Below are 14790 nucleotides of genomic sequence, written 5' to 3'. Positions count from 1 at the left end.
TAGGAACATTTCTCCCTTTTTTTCCAAGCTCATACCTTAATTACTAAACAGTACTCTCAATCTTCTCTGAGCATATGTGGTGGGGGAGAGCCCTTGTATGCTGCAGCCTCCGAGTATTCCCTACAACATGTTTATTAATGATTTTCTCTTATAACCACACTTTAGAGCAAAAGCATGGTGCTTTTCCCACTGTAGAGATAAACAAGCAAGGATCAAAGAAATGAAGGTTGAAAGCATCCATTTGTCTGGAGAGGACATTTTAAGACACCTGTTTTGGGGTTCACTGCACCAAAATGCAGACCTCTCTAGGGCAGACCTGAAGTAGCTACACCTGAGCCTAAACTCTCTCTACAACCACCCAAGAAAACTGACATTTGACAAATGTGTTTCACCTGCCTCAGTTTAGGCATCTGCATCAAGATGAGATCACCTTTTTTAGCACATTTCTCTCACATGACTGTTCTTCAGATCATTTAGTACTATGCAGCAAGTGACTGTGGAAGGTAAAATGTATGCAATCATTCCAATTAAAATTTGTAATGTAACATATGCACCAACGCATCTGAGTAAGGCTGCATGGGCATCTTAAATTCTTACATTTCTAATCCCTGAATAGCTGAACTGAAATGAACTTTGTAAAGACAAGAAAAAACCTCACAAAAAATTTACACAAAAAAAATCTTGGGTTTATCTTTAAAAATCTTTCAAATCTTGAGTTTAACTGTGAGTCAATGTATGAAAGTAGCAAAACAGCCACTACTCCAGCAAGGGAGATCTCAAAGAAGCACAGAAAAGACACATCCTTTCTTATTTGCTTTCCCTTTGCAGCTGATTTCTAGTTTAAACATAGCAGCTGATGCTTCTCCCACATTCCATATCCAACTAACGAATGACAGGATATACTGAGAAGACCATCAGCATCAATGCCATGCCACGATTTATAAAATCAAATGCTGACATTTGAAATCCGGTCTGTTATATGAAAGCCAAAAACTAAATACAATCAAATGTATAGTGGCTGTCCATCCAACATGCTCTCAACTCACACAGGTTTTGCACTTTAACACCATTAACTGAGGTCATATTTAGGCAAAAGATCTAAAATTCATACTTTGAAATCCATTCCTTTTCAGCATAAATGTTCTGTGAAATGATTAATGAACATTAACTTTACTGTAAAGGAACAAAAATCTGCATCCCCTTTTAACCTCCTAGATTATGCCTGGTACAGGTGTTCAAGCAAATGACCTGAGGGACTCTGGGGTTTCTTCCCCCTTGACCTAACCTGTCAGAGACAGTCTGATGTCTCATATCCATGAAAAAAAGGCAAGAGGATGGAGTGGTTCAGTTCCAGGTTTTTTAAAATGCCTCCCCTCAGGGAAAGTCTTGGGAGATATTTAGTGTTTTCTGGGGTTACAGCACAAATTCTCTCTAGTATAAAGAAAATCAGATCTGTCTCTTATCCTTAGTCTCTCAGATGACTGCAGTGGCACTAACACAATATCTTGTTATATTTTTTTAATTGGATTTTTTCCAAATACAGAGTTTCTCTTGATTTGAATTGCATGGCACATACAAAAGATCCTTTAATCTCCACAAAACTTAATTATCACCATTTCTGTAAAACGTTCACCTCTGCGCTCTGAATTTAAGCACCGCAGCTATCTGCCTAATTTGTTTTCCAGACAAGCACAAGCCAGGATACCTCATTATCCTGTTGTAATCACAGCCTCTGTTGAAAGGCATGCTAAGTAACAGAGAAGCCAACTGACTGACCCATTTCCAGCTGACCAGAGGTATGAGCATGTGGTAGGGGTGCCAATTCTCTTCCACCCTGCATTTCATGGATAGCCCTCATGTGAAGTGGAAAGATTTGATCAATCCTTTATTTCCCATCTTTTACTAAGTGTCTGTGAGGGTTATTTGCTCCTTTGCTCTGCATTCTTGAAGCCTGGAGGGTGGACAGGAGAGATTACTACAAGAATTTTATCCTTCCATCAATTGTGTTTAACAAAAAGAAGCAAAATAGCATATTTTTAAGAGGTACAGACTGCTTCCATTTGAGGATCTTAGCCCCTGGATTAGCATCATAGGACCATGTGCTTTGTAAAGAGATACTAACACAGATTAGCAAGGGTCTTCTTTAATGAATGCCCATCATGAAATACATTTGATATTTCAGATTGATTTCTTATAATTGCAGGCTATTTAGATTAACTGCAAGCAAATACAGGTTTCACCTTCCTGACAAGTCTTTGAATACAAATTTTTCCATTACTCTCAAAACTCAGTAAGTAAAACAGAGTATTTTTATACATGAAGTGAAACTCCTCTCCCTTTCTAGTTATTTATGACAATTAAATTGTACCTTTAATTTTCTGTTTCAGGGACATCTAATTTCACCTTTACACGTTTTTTTTTTTCTCCCATACAAAACAATGTTTATTCAGGTGCTTTTAATAAGGTCATAGTTTCAAAAGCGCTTGAGATAAATTTTAATTGGACCTGTTAGAGTAATTTGTAACTTATATGGTTCAGCTAAACTCCTTTTATTTTTCTTTAGGGATGATCAGGAAGTTTGTAAAAAAAGAAACACCTGTAAGATTTATGAAATCCTTGTAAAACATGACAACTCCTCCCTTCTGCTAGCACTAGCACCTACTAGCAAGATGGCTATTAAATTGCAGCAGCAAATCACAACCAGACAGAGAAAAGATATCAGGCAAATAGACTTGGGAATCATGGACATAATACTCTTCTGATTAAAACATCTTGTTTTTAACTGCTTGTAACTTACAACTTGGCCACAGTACAAATATCTGGTGTGATGTTTTCTTACAATGGTTACCCTTCTCAGACTGTACTTTTTTCTCTCCCTTTAGTTATTTTAGCTGAAACAGGTCATTAGGAAAACCCAGAGTTTGCCCCACCTACCCTGCCCTTCCCCCTGAAAATTCTCTAGGCTTTATATGGAAAATTCATGTTCTCTATGTATCCTCTCTACCTGACAGAGGAGAGTACCTGACACTGGGAATTAAGAGCTAAGAGGAGGGGAAAGAAGAACTTTTTGGGCAAGAAGGAGAAGAAGTGAGGTGAGAGGGTTAGTGATCCATAAAGAAGCGGCAGAACAAGAAACTTGGGAATGGTTTGCTAAGAGATGGGGACTAGAGAAAGGGCTAAAGAAGGACAGGCATGTAAACTGCAAAAGGCCTTTAAAACAGAGAAATCAGCAGTGTGAGAGAAATGTATTGGAAAATTATTTAAGCCTTACTTGGCAAAAGACAGCAGAAAAAACTGGGCTGTAAGGAGAGGGAATAGCATGTTGGGGATTTAGGACCTTCTAGAAAAGACAACTCAAACTAGGTCAGCAGAGAAAGGAAAAATCAAGCAGCTGCTGGAAAAGGCAGTAATGCAGCTCCGAATCAGGATAAGAGCAAAGAATGGAGGGAAGAAGCATCACGCCTCCATGAAATAGACAGGAAGGAACATGGGATCCATAACCCTTGCAGTTGTTCTCCACTTTCAGCAAAAACCCTACAGTCATGTGTGCGTATGAAGACTTCTCTGGCCTCCAGGAATCAATCACATGTGCACTGTGCTGGACAGCTGGTCTGATAACACTGCTAACAGAGAGCAGGCTTAGTGGCTCTCACTCTTTTGAGGAACTATTCTGGGATGGATGTCAGAAGACTGAAGTTTTTCTGACAGAGAAACCCAGGTAATGGTACACAAAAATGTGGCAAAGCTGTTAAGGATGTAAGCTTACACAGGTAGTGGTAAACAACAAACTGAGAGTTGCTTATGCAACCCAGGGGTACCGTTCATTGGAAAGAAAAATCTGTTTTCTTACAAGGCCCTGTTCCACACCTCTTTCACTGCTCAGCAGTCCCCACAATGAAACAAATGTCCTACCCATAGGGGAAAGCGTAAGTTTTGAGGAGCTAGCTGTGCATGAGTTAGGTAGGAGGTGTGTAAGGCATAAAAAGGGTACTGCAAGGAAAAGAAGGTTATGAAACATGGAGAGAACACCTCATTGCTGCTTTTACGTATCAGATTATATCACAAATTCTGTAAAGGCTAAAAGGTACCAACAGCATTGGTCACCAATTGCAAGCATTTTTTTATTTCACTATCACAGCCAGCAGCTGTATCTCCTGATGACACAAAAAACTGATCAAGCAAGAACTGTTTTTTGAATTTCAATTTGAACTTGAATCCAGCCCAAAAAGCTGGATTTTTTTAACCTAACCTATTTACCTTAGGTTTCCATGTTATCACATTTATCTCAAGAGGTATTAAAAAAGGTATTTATATTTCTTTTAAAGAAGATAAGTAAAGCAGATTAAAGCAGGTAAGGATGCAGAAGCTTACGACAAACTGATCAGTATCAACCATCTTACAGGCCCGTGATGAGACTAAGTGAAGTCTGTACAACATATTTTGTAGCACCATGAGAGACAAAGGGTTAAAAGCAATAACCCATTCTCCCTATTGTAAAAGAGCAGTCCTGAAAGCCAGAAAACTCGATAGCAGAAACACATCATAAGCCTCAGGCTTCTCATGCCAAGGGTAAATCACATGAAACCACAGCATCATAGAATGGCTTGGGTTGGAAGGGACTTTAAAGATCATCTAGTTCCAGCTCACCTGCAATAAGCAGGGATTCCTTCCACTAGATCAGGTTGCTCAGAGTCCCATCAATCCTGGTCTTGGACACTTTCAGCCACAACTTCTTAGAGCTACCTGTTCCAGTGCCTCACTATCCCTACAGTGAAGGATTTCCTCCTTATATCTAATCCAAACCTACTTTCTTTCAGTTTGAAGCCATACCCCCTTTTTCTGTCTCTACAAGTCCTTGTAACAAGACTCGCTCTATCTTTCTGGTGGGCTCCCTTCAGGAACTGGAAGGCCACAATTAGGTGACTCCAAAACCATGTCTTTTTCAGGCTGAACAAACCCAACTCTCTCAGCCTTCCCTCACAGGAGAAGTGCTCCATCCCTCTTATTAGCTTGGTGGCCTCCTCTGGACTCTCTCCAGCAGGTTGATGTCCTTCCTGTGCTGGGGACCCCAGAGCTGATGCAGCCCTGCAGGTGGGGTCTCACCAGAGCAGAGCAGAGAGGCAGAACCCCCTCCCTGGCCCTGCTGCCCACGCTGCTTTGGATGCAGCCCAGGACACGTTTGGCTCTCTGTGCTGTGAGAGCCCATGGCTGGGTCATGTCCAGCCTCTCCTCTCCTCCCCCAGCACCCCGAGCCCTTCTCAGCAGGGCTGCTCTCCATCTGTCCATCCCCAGCCTGTGCTCATACCAGGGTTTGCCCTGATCTGGGTGCAGCGCCTTGCACTTGGCCTTGTTAAACCTCCTGAGATTCCCTCAGGCCCATTTCTTGAGCTTGTCCAGGTCCCTCTTGATGGCATCCTGTCCTTCAGGTGTGTCAACTGCGCCACTCAGCTCAGTGTCACCTGCCAGTTTACTGAGGGTGCACTCAATCCCTTCATCTGTGTCATTAATGAAGATATTTAATAACACTGGTCCTCTGAGGGCATCACTTGTCACCGATGCCCTGAGACATTACCACTACCCTCTGCACGTGACTGTCCAATCAATTCTTTATCCATCTAACAACAGTCCACTCACTGAATCCATCTCTTTCCAGTTTAGAGCTAAAGATGTTGTGGCAGACCATATCAAAAGCTTTACAGAAGTCCAGAGAGATGACATCTGCAGCCCTTGCCCTGTCCACTGGGATAGTTACTCCATCACAGAAGCCCAATAGGTTGGTCAGGCAGGACTTGCCCTCAGTGAAGCTGTGCTGGCTGTCTTGAACCACCTCCCTGTGCCTTAGCACACCTTACTGGCACTACAAAGAGAAAAGTTATTTATTGTGTATATTCACAGCTGACTGTCAGTTTACACTGGTGTCCCTGATGCAGGCATCTGGCACCAACAGCAGAACACGCCGTGGGTTTGATGAACAAGTAAACTGCACAGTAAGATGAGACTAATGTGCCATAGCACATAGATTTAAGTATCTGCTCAGTGAATGTGAATCACTTATTAGCCTCCACGAGAGACAAAAAAAATCCCATGTGTTTTACCTTGTGACACAGCTGTGAGTGGATACTTCTGGAAGTGTTAGAGTTATGTCTGTGTTATCTCCTGCTGTAAGAAAAATCCAATGCATATGGAATGACCTTGGGACTCAGAGGTTTTCTCCTTGAGATCTGCATATTGCCTGAAGCACTCAAACTGTGGCTGGATTAGGGCCTCAGGAAAAAAACACCAGGAATTAATAACTTTGCATTTAGACAAGGATCAGGGCAGTGCCTTTAATAAACCTGTGGTCACACACTGGAGACAGAAATAAAATTCAAAATGAATAGCTGCATAAAAGGTTATTATCTCTCCTGTGGCTCTTGCGACTGTACCGCATGCACACCCCTCTGGACAGTGGCTGAGCAGTCTCACTTCTGACATTTCCCAAATGGAACACTCAACATTTTCACTTCCAGCATTGTCTTGTAACTTAACTTGTGTATGTGTCTGTGTAGCAGTATTTAAAGTAATGTTTCAATTAATACAGCTATTATGACCTTTGTTTTGCACATTGATTTTCATTCTATCTGTCTCTGAAGCAACATAAGACAAGAAAACTTCTTAAAAGCTTTAAGCAATTAATTCATATTTAGAATTTCAAGGGATCTCAATTCACTGCCCTGTATAGCCAGGAGACCTATAGCTGCAGTCAAATGCTAGAGTATGTTAACCTATCTATTCTGTCAAAACCCTATATGAGACAAGAGAAATGTACATTTTAAGTTTGTAAAGCAACAGAAAGAAAAAGGCAGTGTGGAATCCTACAGGACTCCTGACTTTACTTCAATTTGCAAGGTCTTGCAACACTTGTAAGGCTTATGAAGATCCTAAGTCAGTCCTTGGAGTCTCTGGGGCTCCTGCTCCTTTGGGCTTGTAAAATCTCTAGTTTTAAAGAGTCTCCACAGCTCTGGATGTACTTGAGTGACATTGCTTTATGAAACTTAAGGGTCAGCCCTTAAGTTCTTTTTTCTCCTCTTTCTCGCCTTCCACAAATTGCTGAATGTCTACATTAGAACTGCAGATTATCTCACCTGATCTTTAAACAATGCAAATTTTCTCTCCCTAGTGCCCTTCTTGTCAGGCAGAATTGCTAAAAGGTGAAGCAAGTTTCTTTAAATATACCTTCATAAGGTCATGACAGCATTAATTAATTAATTAGCTTATTTTAATAGGTGAATTTAAAGAGGCAAAAGCCTTGGATGAGGCTAGCAAAAAGATTTACTAGCAAATGTCTGCATCAATATTCCGCTTTCTAGGAAGTTCTATCAGTGTTAAACACTGAGTTCAGAAAATAGAGGGTGTTGCTTTAGTTAAAATCAAGCAGTTCTGTGTCAGGGTGACTCTGCTAGCTTTGCAACAGAAAACAAGCTGACTGTTTCTGTTTTGCAGAGAAAACTTACAGGGTGCCACATTCTAGCAAATCTATCCTGGCTCAAATAAGAGCAAGAACTGTTAAAGAAGCCAGAGAAACATATGGAATTTGAAAGTGCAATATGTTTCTTTACTCCTGAACACCACAGAGTGGTTTGAACTAACAAACACCCACTGAAGAGAGAAACGTTGCGTCTCACAAGGGCAAACAACTAAAAAAAGCTTCTTTTGTGTCCAAGTTCTGGCAAAAGCTGTTAGTTTTCTTTAACTACAGTATCCTTGATTCAAAGATTGCCCCAGCATGAGCATCCAAGACTTAAAAAGTAGGTTGCTCAAAAGATCATAAACTCTAGATATGAACTACATAAAAATGGTCAGAATTTAAACTCAAGGTAGTCACTACTTTTGAACTTATCTGATTGCTCCCTTTCAGAGAAAATATGGAAGGTTACCCAAGCAGATACAACCCCAATTATAGACACCACACAGAGCCCAGTGGCATCATGGCAGATCTTTGAAAACCTGAAGAGAAAATGCATCTCCTCAGCTTCAATGTACTGATAAACTTTTATTTTTTGTTTTAGACAAAAGCACCATGAATCTTTGTTTGTAGCTTGCTATTAGTGTTTCATTATTACTCCCACTACAACTCCAGCTGTGAGCAGCTAATTATGATACTTCACCTGACCACTGCCTAACAGTGAGAATTTCAGTCTCTCCAACCTAACTTTATAGCTTGGAATTAATATGTTATATTGATTGCCACAGGAGAGGATTCAGGTTGTAAAATTACCTTGACAGTGGCAGCAAGTCACTGCTAGCTACAACCTTGCCTCTGTTTCTCCCTTTCCTCAAAATTAGGGCTCAGGTGTAATCACAGGGCACAGAGAGCTGCACTATACAGACCTCTCCCACCACTAGATGAAAATAGGTGACCCACATGACCAGAAATTTTGGACACTTAAGGTGTAATGTCTACAGAGAAAAGTAATAAAGCCCACAAAGATCATGTTAATTCTATAGAGTTTTGTGTAGAGTGAGTCACCACATCCACGTCCTTTGCAAACACTGAAGTGCAGCATTATTTAAGCATCACAAAGTTAAAAAACACAGGCAGTTCCTCTAAAATCAACAAGAAAGGTAAGCAATCACAGTACTTCAACACTGGAGAATGTGTTCTGCAAAACAGAAACACATTTGGAAGACTGCATCCTCCACAGCTTCAAATGTAACCTTTATCACATTATAAAATACTTTCTCAGAAATTAGCTTTTTCAATTTTCTTCAGGGATTATCTTGGTATTTTCAAACTCCTACTATGACAAAGTCTCTTTGAAACTACAGCAATACACTCCACACACCAACCTGGAAATATTTTCAGCAGCACCTAAAAAAAAAAAATCTCTTCCAAGAAGCTGAATTGACAAGTTTATTTCCTTGGACCCAGCAGAGCAGGAGACTTCAGGATGTACTTAAGCAAGCACAGGTGTAACCCCAGAGTTCAACAAGAACAGCCACATCTCTTACATTATATACACACTTGATTACCCTGCACAGAACCCCTTGATGCTTTTTTTATTCCAGTTTGTCTAGGGTCCAGAAACAATAAAATGTACAAGCTTCCCAAGTGACCTCTTGAAGACTTCAGCGGGGAGAACTAAACTTTGAGAAATAGAGCACCTTTGAAACAGCTTATGCTTACAGGAGTAAGAAAAGTCAGTTACACACTACAGGACTGTAGTTGAAAAATAGTTCAGGATTATTTTCTTCATCTAGTAAAACCATTTCAAATCAAGTTCCAATTTCATGCTATCAGAATGTATTTTATGGCTCTTTCCAGTTCTGGCCACACAGAATGCTACTTTACAGGATATTACCATCACTAACTGAAGAGAAGGTATTGAAGCAAACAGAGCTACAATTATATCTCTAGGAGTAATATATTCTACTGAAAACTTATACCAGGAGGACCCTTCAGAATACACAAGACTTCTGTGCAACTTTTGGATTGTTTCTGTCCCCTTCAAGCAGGCTAACCTACTAATCTATTTTCAAGCATCAGTTATTGAAAAGTCATCTTACCCAATATTCTCCCTTTGTTTTAGCCTATTTTCAAATTCTCATCCATCCTCAGACAGCATTACAAATGGTTTATGGGCAACATAAGAGTTGAGAAAAAAGGATAACATTTCTGTAATTTTTAAATTTCTCTTCATGACTCATGCTCTCTCTTTCACATTACTCCCAACTTTGTCTTTCCTGCTCTTGAGGAGAACTAAGAGAAGATTCAAATCAGAAAAGGTTTCCTGGCCAGGATTCAATGGATTAGGGTGAATGATTTTCAGCCTTTGCACCATGGTCATAAAATAGCTGCACAAGAGAGCTTCCCAACAAAATTTCTTGTTCACACCACTGCTAAATACTATGCAGGGCACACAAATTGGAAAAAATTCAGAACCTACTAGGGGCTAGGTATTATCACAATGCATTAGAAAGTCAGTCTACTGGTTCCCTCCCTGTTTCTTCTTGCAGACTCTGCTGGACCACCACTCCATACATTTCCCAGTGTTTGATTTCCTTTTCCTTCTTTCCTTCTGACTCCACAAGTCTCAGGTTCTTCTACCTCCTTTAATTTCTGTTGGATAACACATTCATTGCCAGGAAGGCAGGAATAGTAAATCCAGATTTGGTGCTGAGAACAAAAAGAGTTTATTCAGAGAGAAAATGACATAAAGAGACTGATTGGTGAGTGCTGCCTATAGAGTTACAACCCTGAAATTTCCACCTAAGTTCTGTATCCTCCTGAACTGAGCTATATCCAGATAGTACTGAAAAGAAAGTTCCTGCCTTGAACAAGCTGCAGTTTAGGAAACAACAGAGTATTTCATCACATGGTCTCCTCCTTACACAAACCTTTAAAGATTTCCAGAAGATCCTCAGTGAAATGGAGGCTTACTCACCCCCTGGGGTATACAAGGAAAATTGGGATGGGAATTTTCTCTGAAATGAAAGTTTGCTGGGAACTTTGTCTACAGCCAGGGGTTCATTTTAGAAAAAGTGGAGTAGAAAGAATATTGATTTAACTGTGATGATGGACTGGGTTTGGTCAGCCATTGTTTTTCGAAGAAAAAGAAGAAACAAATGAAAACACCTAAATTCTAGTTCTCCTCAGAAGCTAGAGCTCATCTGAGCTGTCTCCACCTTTCTGGACATGAATCTGTACAACTGTCCATCAGGCCTGCCAGACACTAGACAAACCTGCCACTTCAATTCTTGACAGTTAAGTAAACAGAGACATATATTGTAATAAAAAAGGAGAAATCTGTGTCTCAGAGAAGAATAAAGAGGGCTGTTCCAGAATAAGCAAATATCTGACATTATTCTTTTCAGTATTAATCTTTTCCAAGGCTTTGAAGTTTGACAGTGCTATTTCACAAATCCCTAGGAGGCTGCTTTACTGCTAGGCTAGAAACCTGACTGTGGAACTGAGCAGAAAAAGAAGTGAATAAGACAAGAAATATTTCAGTCTGACTGGTGAGTATTTCTGTTTCTTGCTGCTATGAATTTTCTGTATCTTGAAAAAATTGAGGGGAAATGACAATTTCCAAAACAAATGGAAACAAATAAATTCCAAATCTCATAATAAAAATCATCTGGTCTACTTGAATTCCCAAAAAAACCTCCCATATTTTCAGTGAATTCAATCAAAGTTTGTATAAGATGTAAGCTCATTTTTCAAGCCATTTGCCTCCTCTGTATTTCTTAACAAAATTTCTCTCCCCTATTCTTTTCTCTGTGGCAGTCTTGTGACTTTTTAATTATGTCTTGTCCTACTAGCAGCACTGGCAAAAGGCAAAAAAATTTTTGTTAGATCTAGTATTCCCCTCCCTCATGTGACAGAAATGCTTACACTTCATTAACCTTTATTATAAACTAGTCACTGGAAAAGTTACTTTGCTAGAATCCACACTATGGTTTCAGCCTACAAACCACGGAATTGTCAGAATGCTAAATTACAGTAAAACACTGCTCACCTCCTTATGAACCCAAGATTAATGATACAATGCAGAAGGGAATAGCAGTGCTACTAGGAGCATAACAGGTCACAATCGCTGCTAAAATAGCTCATGGAGAACAGGCAGGGAAATATCACAGCTGGCTCCCAGTGTGACAGCCCCAGCTCCTACCCCAGGACCTACCCATCACCGAGACATCGTATTCCACCAGCAGAGTCGCCTCCTGCCCGCACTGCTTGAGAATGCTCATGGCTTCAGCATGCGTTGTTCCCAACAGCCGGATCCCATCCACACTCAGCAGCCTGTCCCCAGGTTTGATGGTGCCCTCTCTGGAGGGAGAATAAAGGAGTGATCTTTGTTAGCGTAAGACAAATTGGTATGGAGATAGTACCATTTTTATGCAGAGTGATTCTCTCGCGCCCTCCCTGACATCCATCCTTCTTGCCTTAACACTTAACATTTGCTTTGACAGCCAGAATGATCAGAGGGCACAGTGGAAAGGAAATTGCTTTAATTGGAAAGTCAGTGACTGGAAAACAGATTACCACACAGTGAAATAATCAAGTCACGTTAAATTGCATCTAAGTATAGCTTCTGCTCAACATATGCTTTCTTTCTACCTTGTCCACACAGCTCTGTTTTCATGCATACACAAACACATCCTCCTCCAATATTTTCTTAAAAATAAACACGAGGTGCAAACACATGGGTGCTGAAACAGATTGCAAAATATGAATGTCCATTTATTGATTTTCTTTAAAAATATCTTTTACTTGCATAATTCCAGTTTTCCTCTCTTCCTACTCAGAAGTAATTCAGCTCTAAATCTAAAATGCTGTCTCCTAAGCACATCTCATAACCTATTCAGAGCTATAACAAAAAATTAAATACTAACACTGTCAACTTAAGGCTTGTGGAGAAAAACAAGGAAACCAAGGGATGAGGGAGAGAAAAAAGTGTGGGAACAAAAGAAACGCTCGCTTGAAACATTTTCTTCTTAGTTTCCAAGGTTGAAAATGTCAACATAGGCTAGAGATATCAATCTGCTTTAAAGAAACTGCCCTTTGAGTTTCTTTAATGGTTTAAGGACACAAATGCCATTTCTGAAAATATAGTTTGTGCATAAAAATAAAGCAAATATTCTTTCTTTTTATATATATATATTATATATATATATATATAATATATATATAATGGTATTATATACAAATATGGCCAAAACATAAATCTGTGCTCAGAAGTTTTCTAGGTAAAGTTATGTGTGACCTCACATGCAGATATGTACAAACATCTTAACACAACAATAAAACACTCAAACTGGTCACAGTATTATTTTGAATCGCAAGAGAAAAAGATTGTGGTGTTAGAGTATAAAAAGCATAATTAAGACCTACATCAGTTGCCTGAAGAATGCAAAAAAAGGTGCCCTGACCTATTGCAGGAATTTATTCTAATTATTTTAGGTGCAAGATTCTAAATTAAAGTTCACACACACCATAACATGCTGAGCCTCTGTGGCTGCCCATTACTATTGCTGCAGTTATTATTATTTCTATTACAACAATTAAAGACAAACCCATGAATTCCAAAGGACTGTATTTAAATGCATCTATTTCACTCAAAATCTTAACTTCTGTCCCAAATAATTCACCTTTCTCCATTTCTCTTTCACATGAACTCCAGAGAAAGATGAATTGTACCTGTCAGCAGGCCCTCCAGGTCTGACACATGTTATTACTACAGGACGAGATTTATTTCTGTCATCGTGTGCTCCACCTGAAAAGGAAAAAGCCAGAGAAAGTATACCTTCATTTTAAGCTTTTTATGCAAGCTCATTTCCAAAAGGCAAGACTACATCTTGCAACATGCACCTTCATAGATGGGCTAAAAGAATGAAAAAAATGGCCAAGCCATTAATATGACCCTCCACTGAATTTTACCTAAATAAAATCAACTTACTCTAGGTATAGAGGAATCTTTAAAAACATTTATATGGAGGGATTCTTACTAAATGAGTATTTTTTTTCTTAAAATTTTCACTCTGAAAATAACATCTCAGTGTGAACAATTGTTCTGCAATGTTTGCAGCACAGAGAAAAAAAATCTGCACTTTATGTATACGGAGACTAATTAGTGACCACTAATAATTTATATATTAAAGAAAAAAGACATTTTTCCTGAAGAAAATAATAATTCATTATTGGGGTCTATTAATTAACAGCTGCATCTTTTTTCTGTTCTCCAAGTCAATGACAATATTTTAGTTGTACAATTCAGACTACCAGCAGTATTAATCAAACTTCATGCCCAATATATAGAGATACTACATGTAAATTTTTTTTAAAGAACTATGATCTTCCTGGAGATTTCAGTGGTAGCAGAATCTGGTGTTATGTGACCAGAGTTTGTCATGTTTTCTTGGCATAATTGATTACTTACAATTCTTCAATGAACAAAAATTTCAGCACCTCATAAAAGCAGCACATGAAAATATGGAAAATGTAATATATTGATTTTTACAAACTGTAAGACATAAATCTTGACATATTTCTGAGTGCTTCAAAAACTCACCACTTTTTTTTTAAACAAGAAAATACAGAGTTCAAACTCAACAATGACTCACCTCTTATTACAAATCCGAAAGTGTTCCCCTCTTTATGTAAAGTAACTTCCACAGTTCTAAAGATGAGACCTGACCCTTGTACAGCTAAAAGAAAAAGAATCCAAAACTTAATGGTTATTATTTTTCTAATTATACGCACAGATTTACATCTTTTCTAATTTAAGATAGATATTGAGTCATGCAATTGGGAAGACTCAATTACAGGACAGACAGACTGAAGACCTGTGATTACGCAGAACTCACCCTCTTTTTGAGAGAATTTTGGGATAGATATTTTGCAGAGTGACAATGGTGTGGAAAAAAGACACAGATGCATATAACAGTTGAGGAAATTGAGTCTTACTGTTTAAATTATGGCATAATTTTGCTTTTCTTATAGTTACAGAAGAGTGCTAGAACACATGGAAATACACAGTGAGAAAAAAATGGTACGAAATTCTTAAGAGTACCTATTGAGCTTCTTGTTTAGCTTTGAAAACATTTGTTTTCTTCACTTAGAGAGAAGATAAGATTTTTGGGCTGTTTCTTCGATCTTAGGTTACTAGATTACAATGCAAAATGCATTTTATTATCATAAGGACTTTTTTTTTCTTTTTCAAAATGCAGCATGCTCTCTTATAATTGGTGAGTTAGTAAAAAGGTTCTTTAGCTTCTAGCTGAGTCAGTATTTTCTCTGGAAGTACTAAA

General features: G+C 38.9%; 1 protein-coding gene across 12 annotated transcripts in view; it reads right to left on the bottom strand.

Annotated features, from left to right (window-relative positions):
- The window catches only part of GRIP1 (glutamate receptor interacting protein 1), a 305895-nt gene that overhangs the window by 60409 nt on the left and 230696 nt on the right, over window positions 1-14790 (bottom strand). For all 12 annotated transcript variants that reach the window (XM_026797175.2, XM_026797183.2, XM_074539768.1 and 9 more), the window contains 3 exons: window positions 14104-14187; window positions 13181-13256; window positions 11664-11809 (listed from right to left, as the gene is read on the bottom strand). In XM_026797175.2, the coding sequence (XP_026652976.2) occupies window positions 11664-11809; window positions 13181-13256; window positions 14104-14187 (306 nt within the window). The remainder of the gene's footprint in view (window positions 1-11663; window positions 11810-13180; window positions 13257-14103; window positions 14188-14790) is intronic.

The sequence above is a fragment of the Zonotrichia albicollis genome, chromosome 4, assembly GCF_047830755.1.
Source record: "Zonotrichia albicollis isolate bZonAlb1 chromosome 4, bZonAlb1.hap1, whole genome shotgun sequence".
Taxonomy (NCBI): Eukaryota; Metazoa; Chordata; class Aves; order Passeriformes; family Passerellidae; genus Zonotrichia; species Zonotrichia albicollis.
This window is presented reverse-complemented; position numbering and strand designations above follow the sequence as displayed.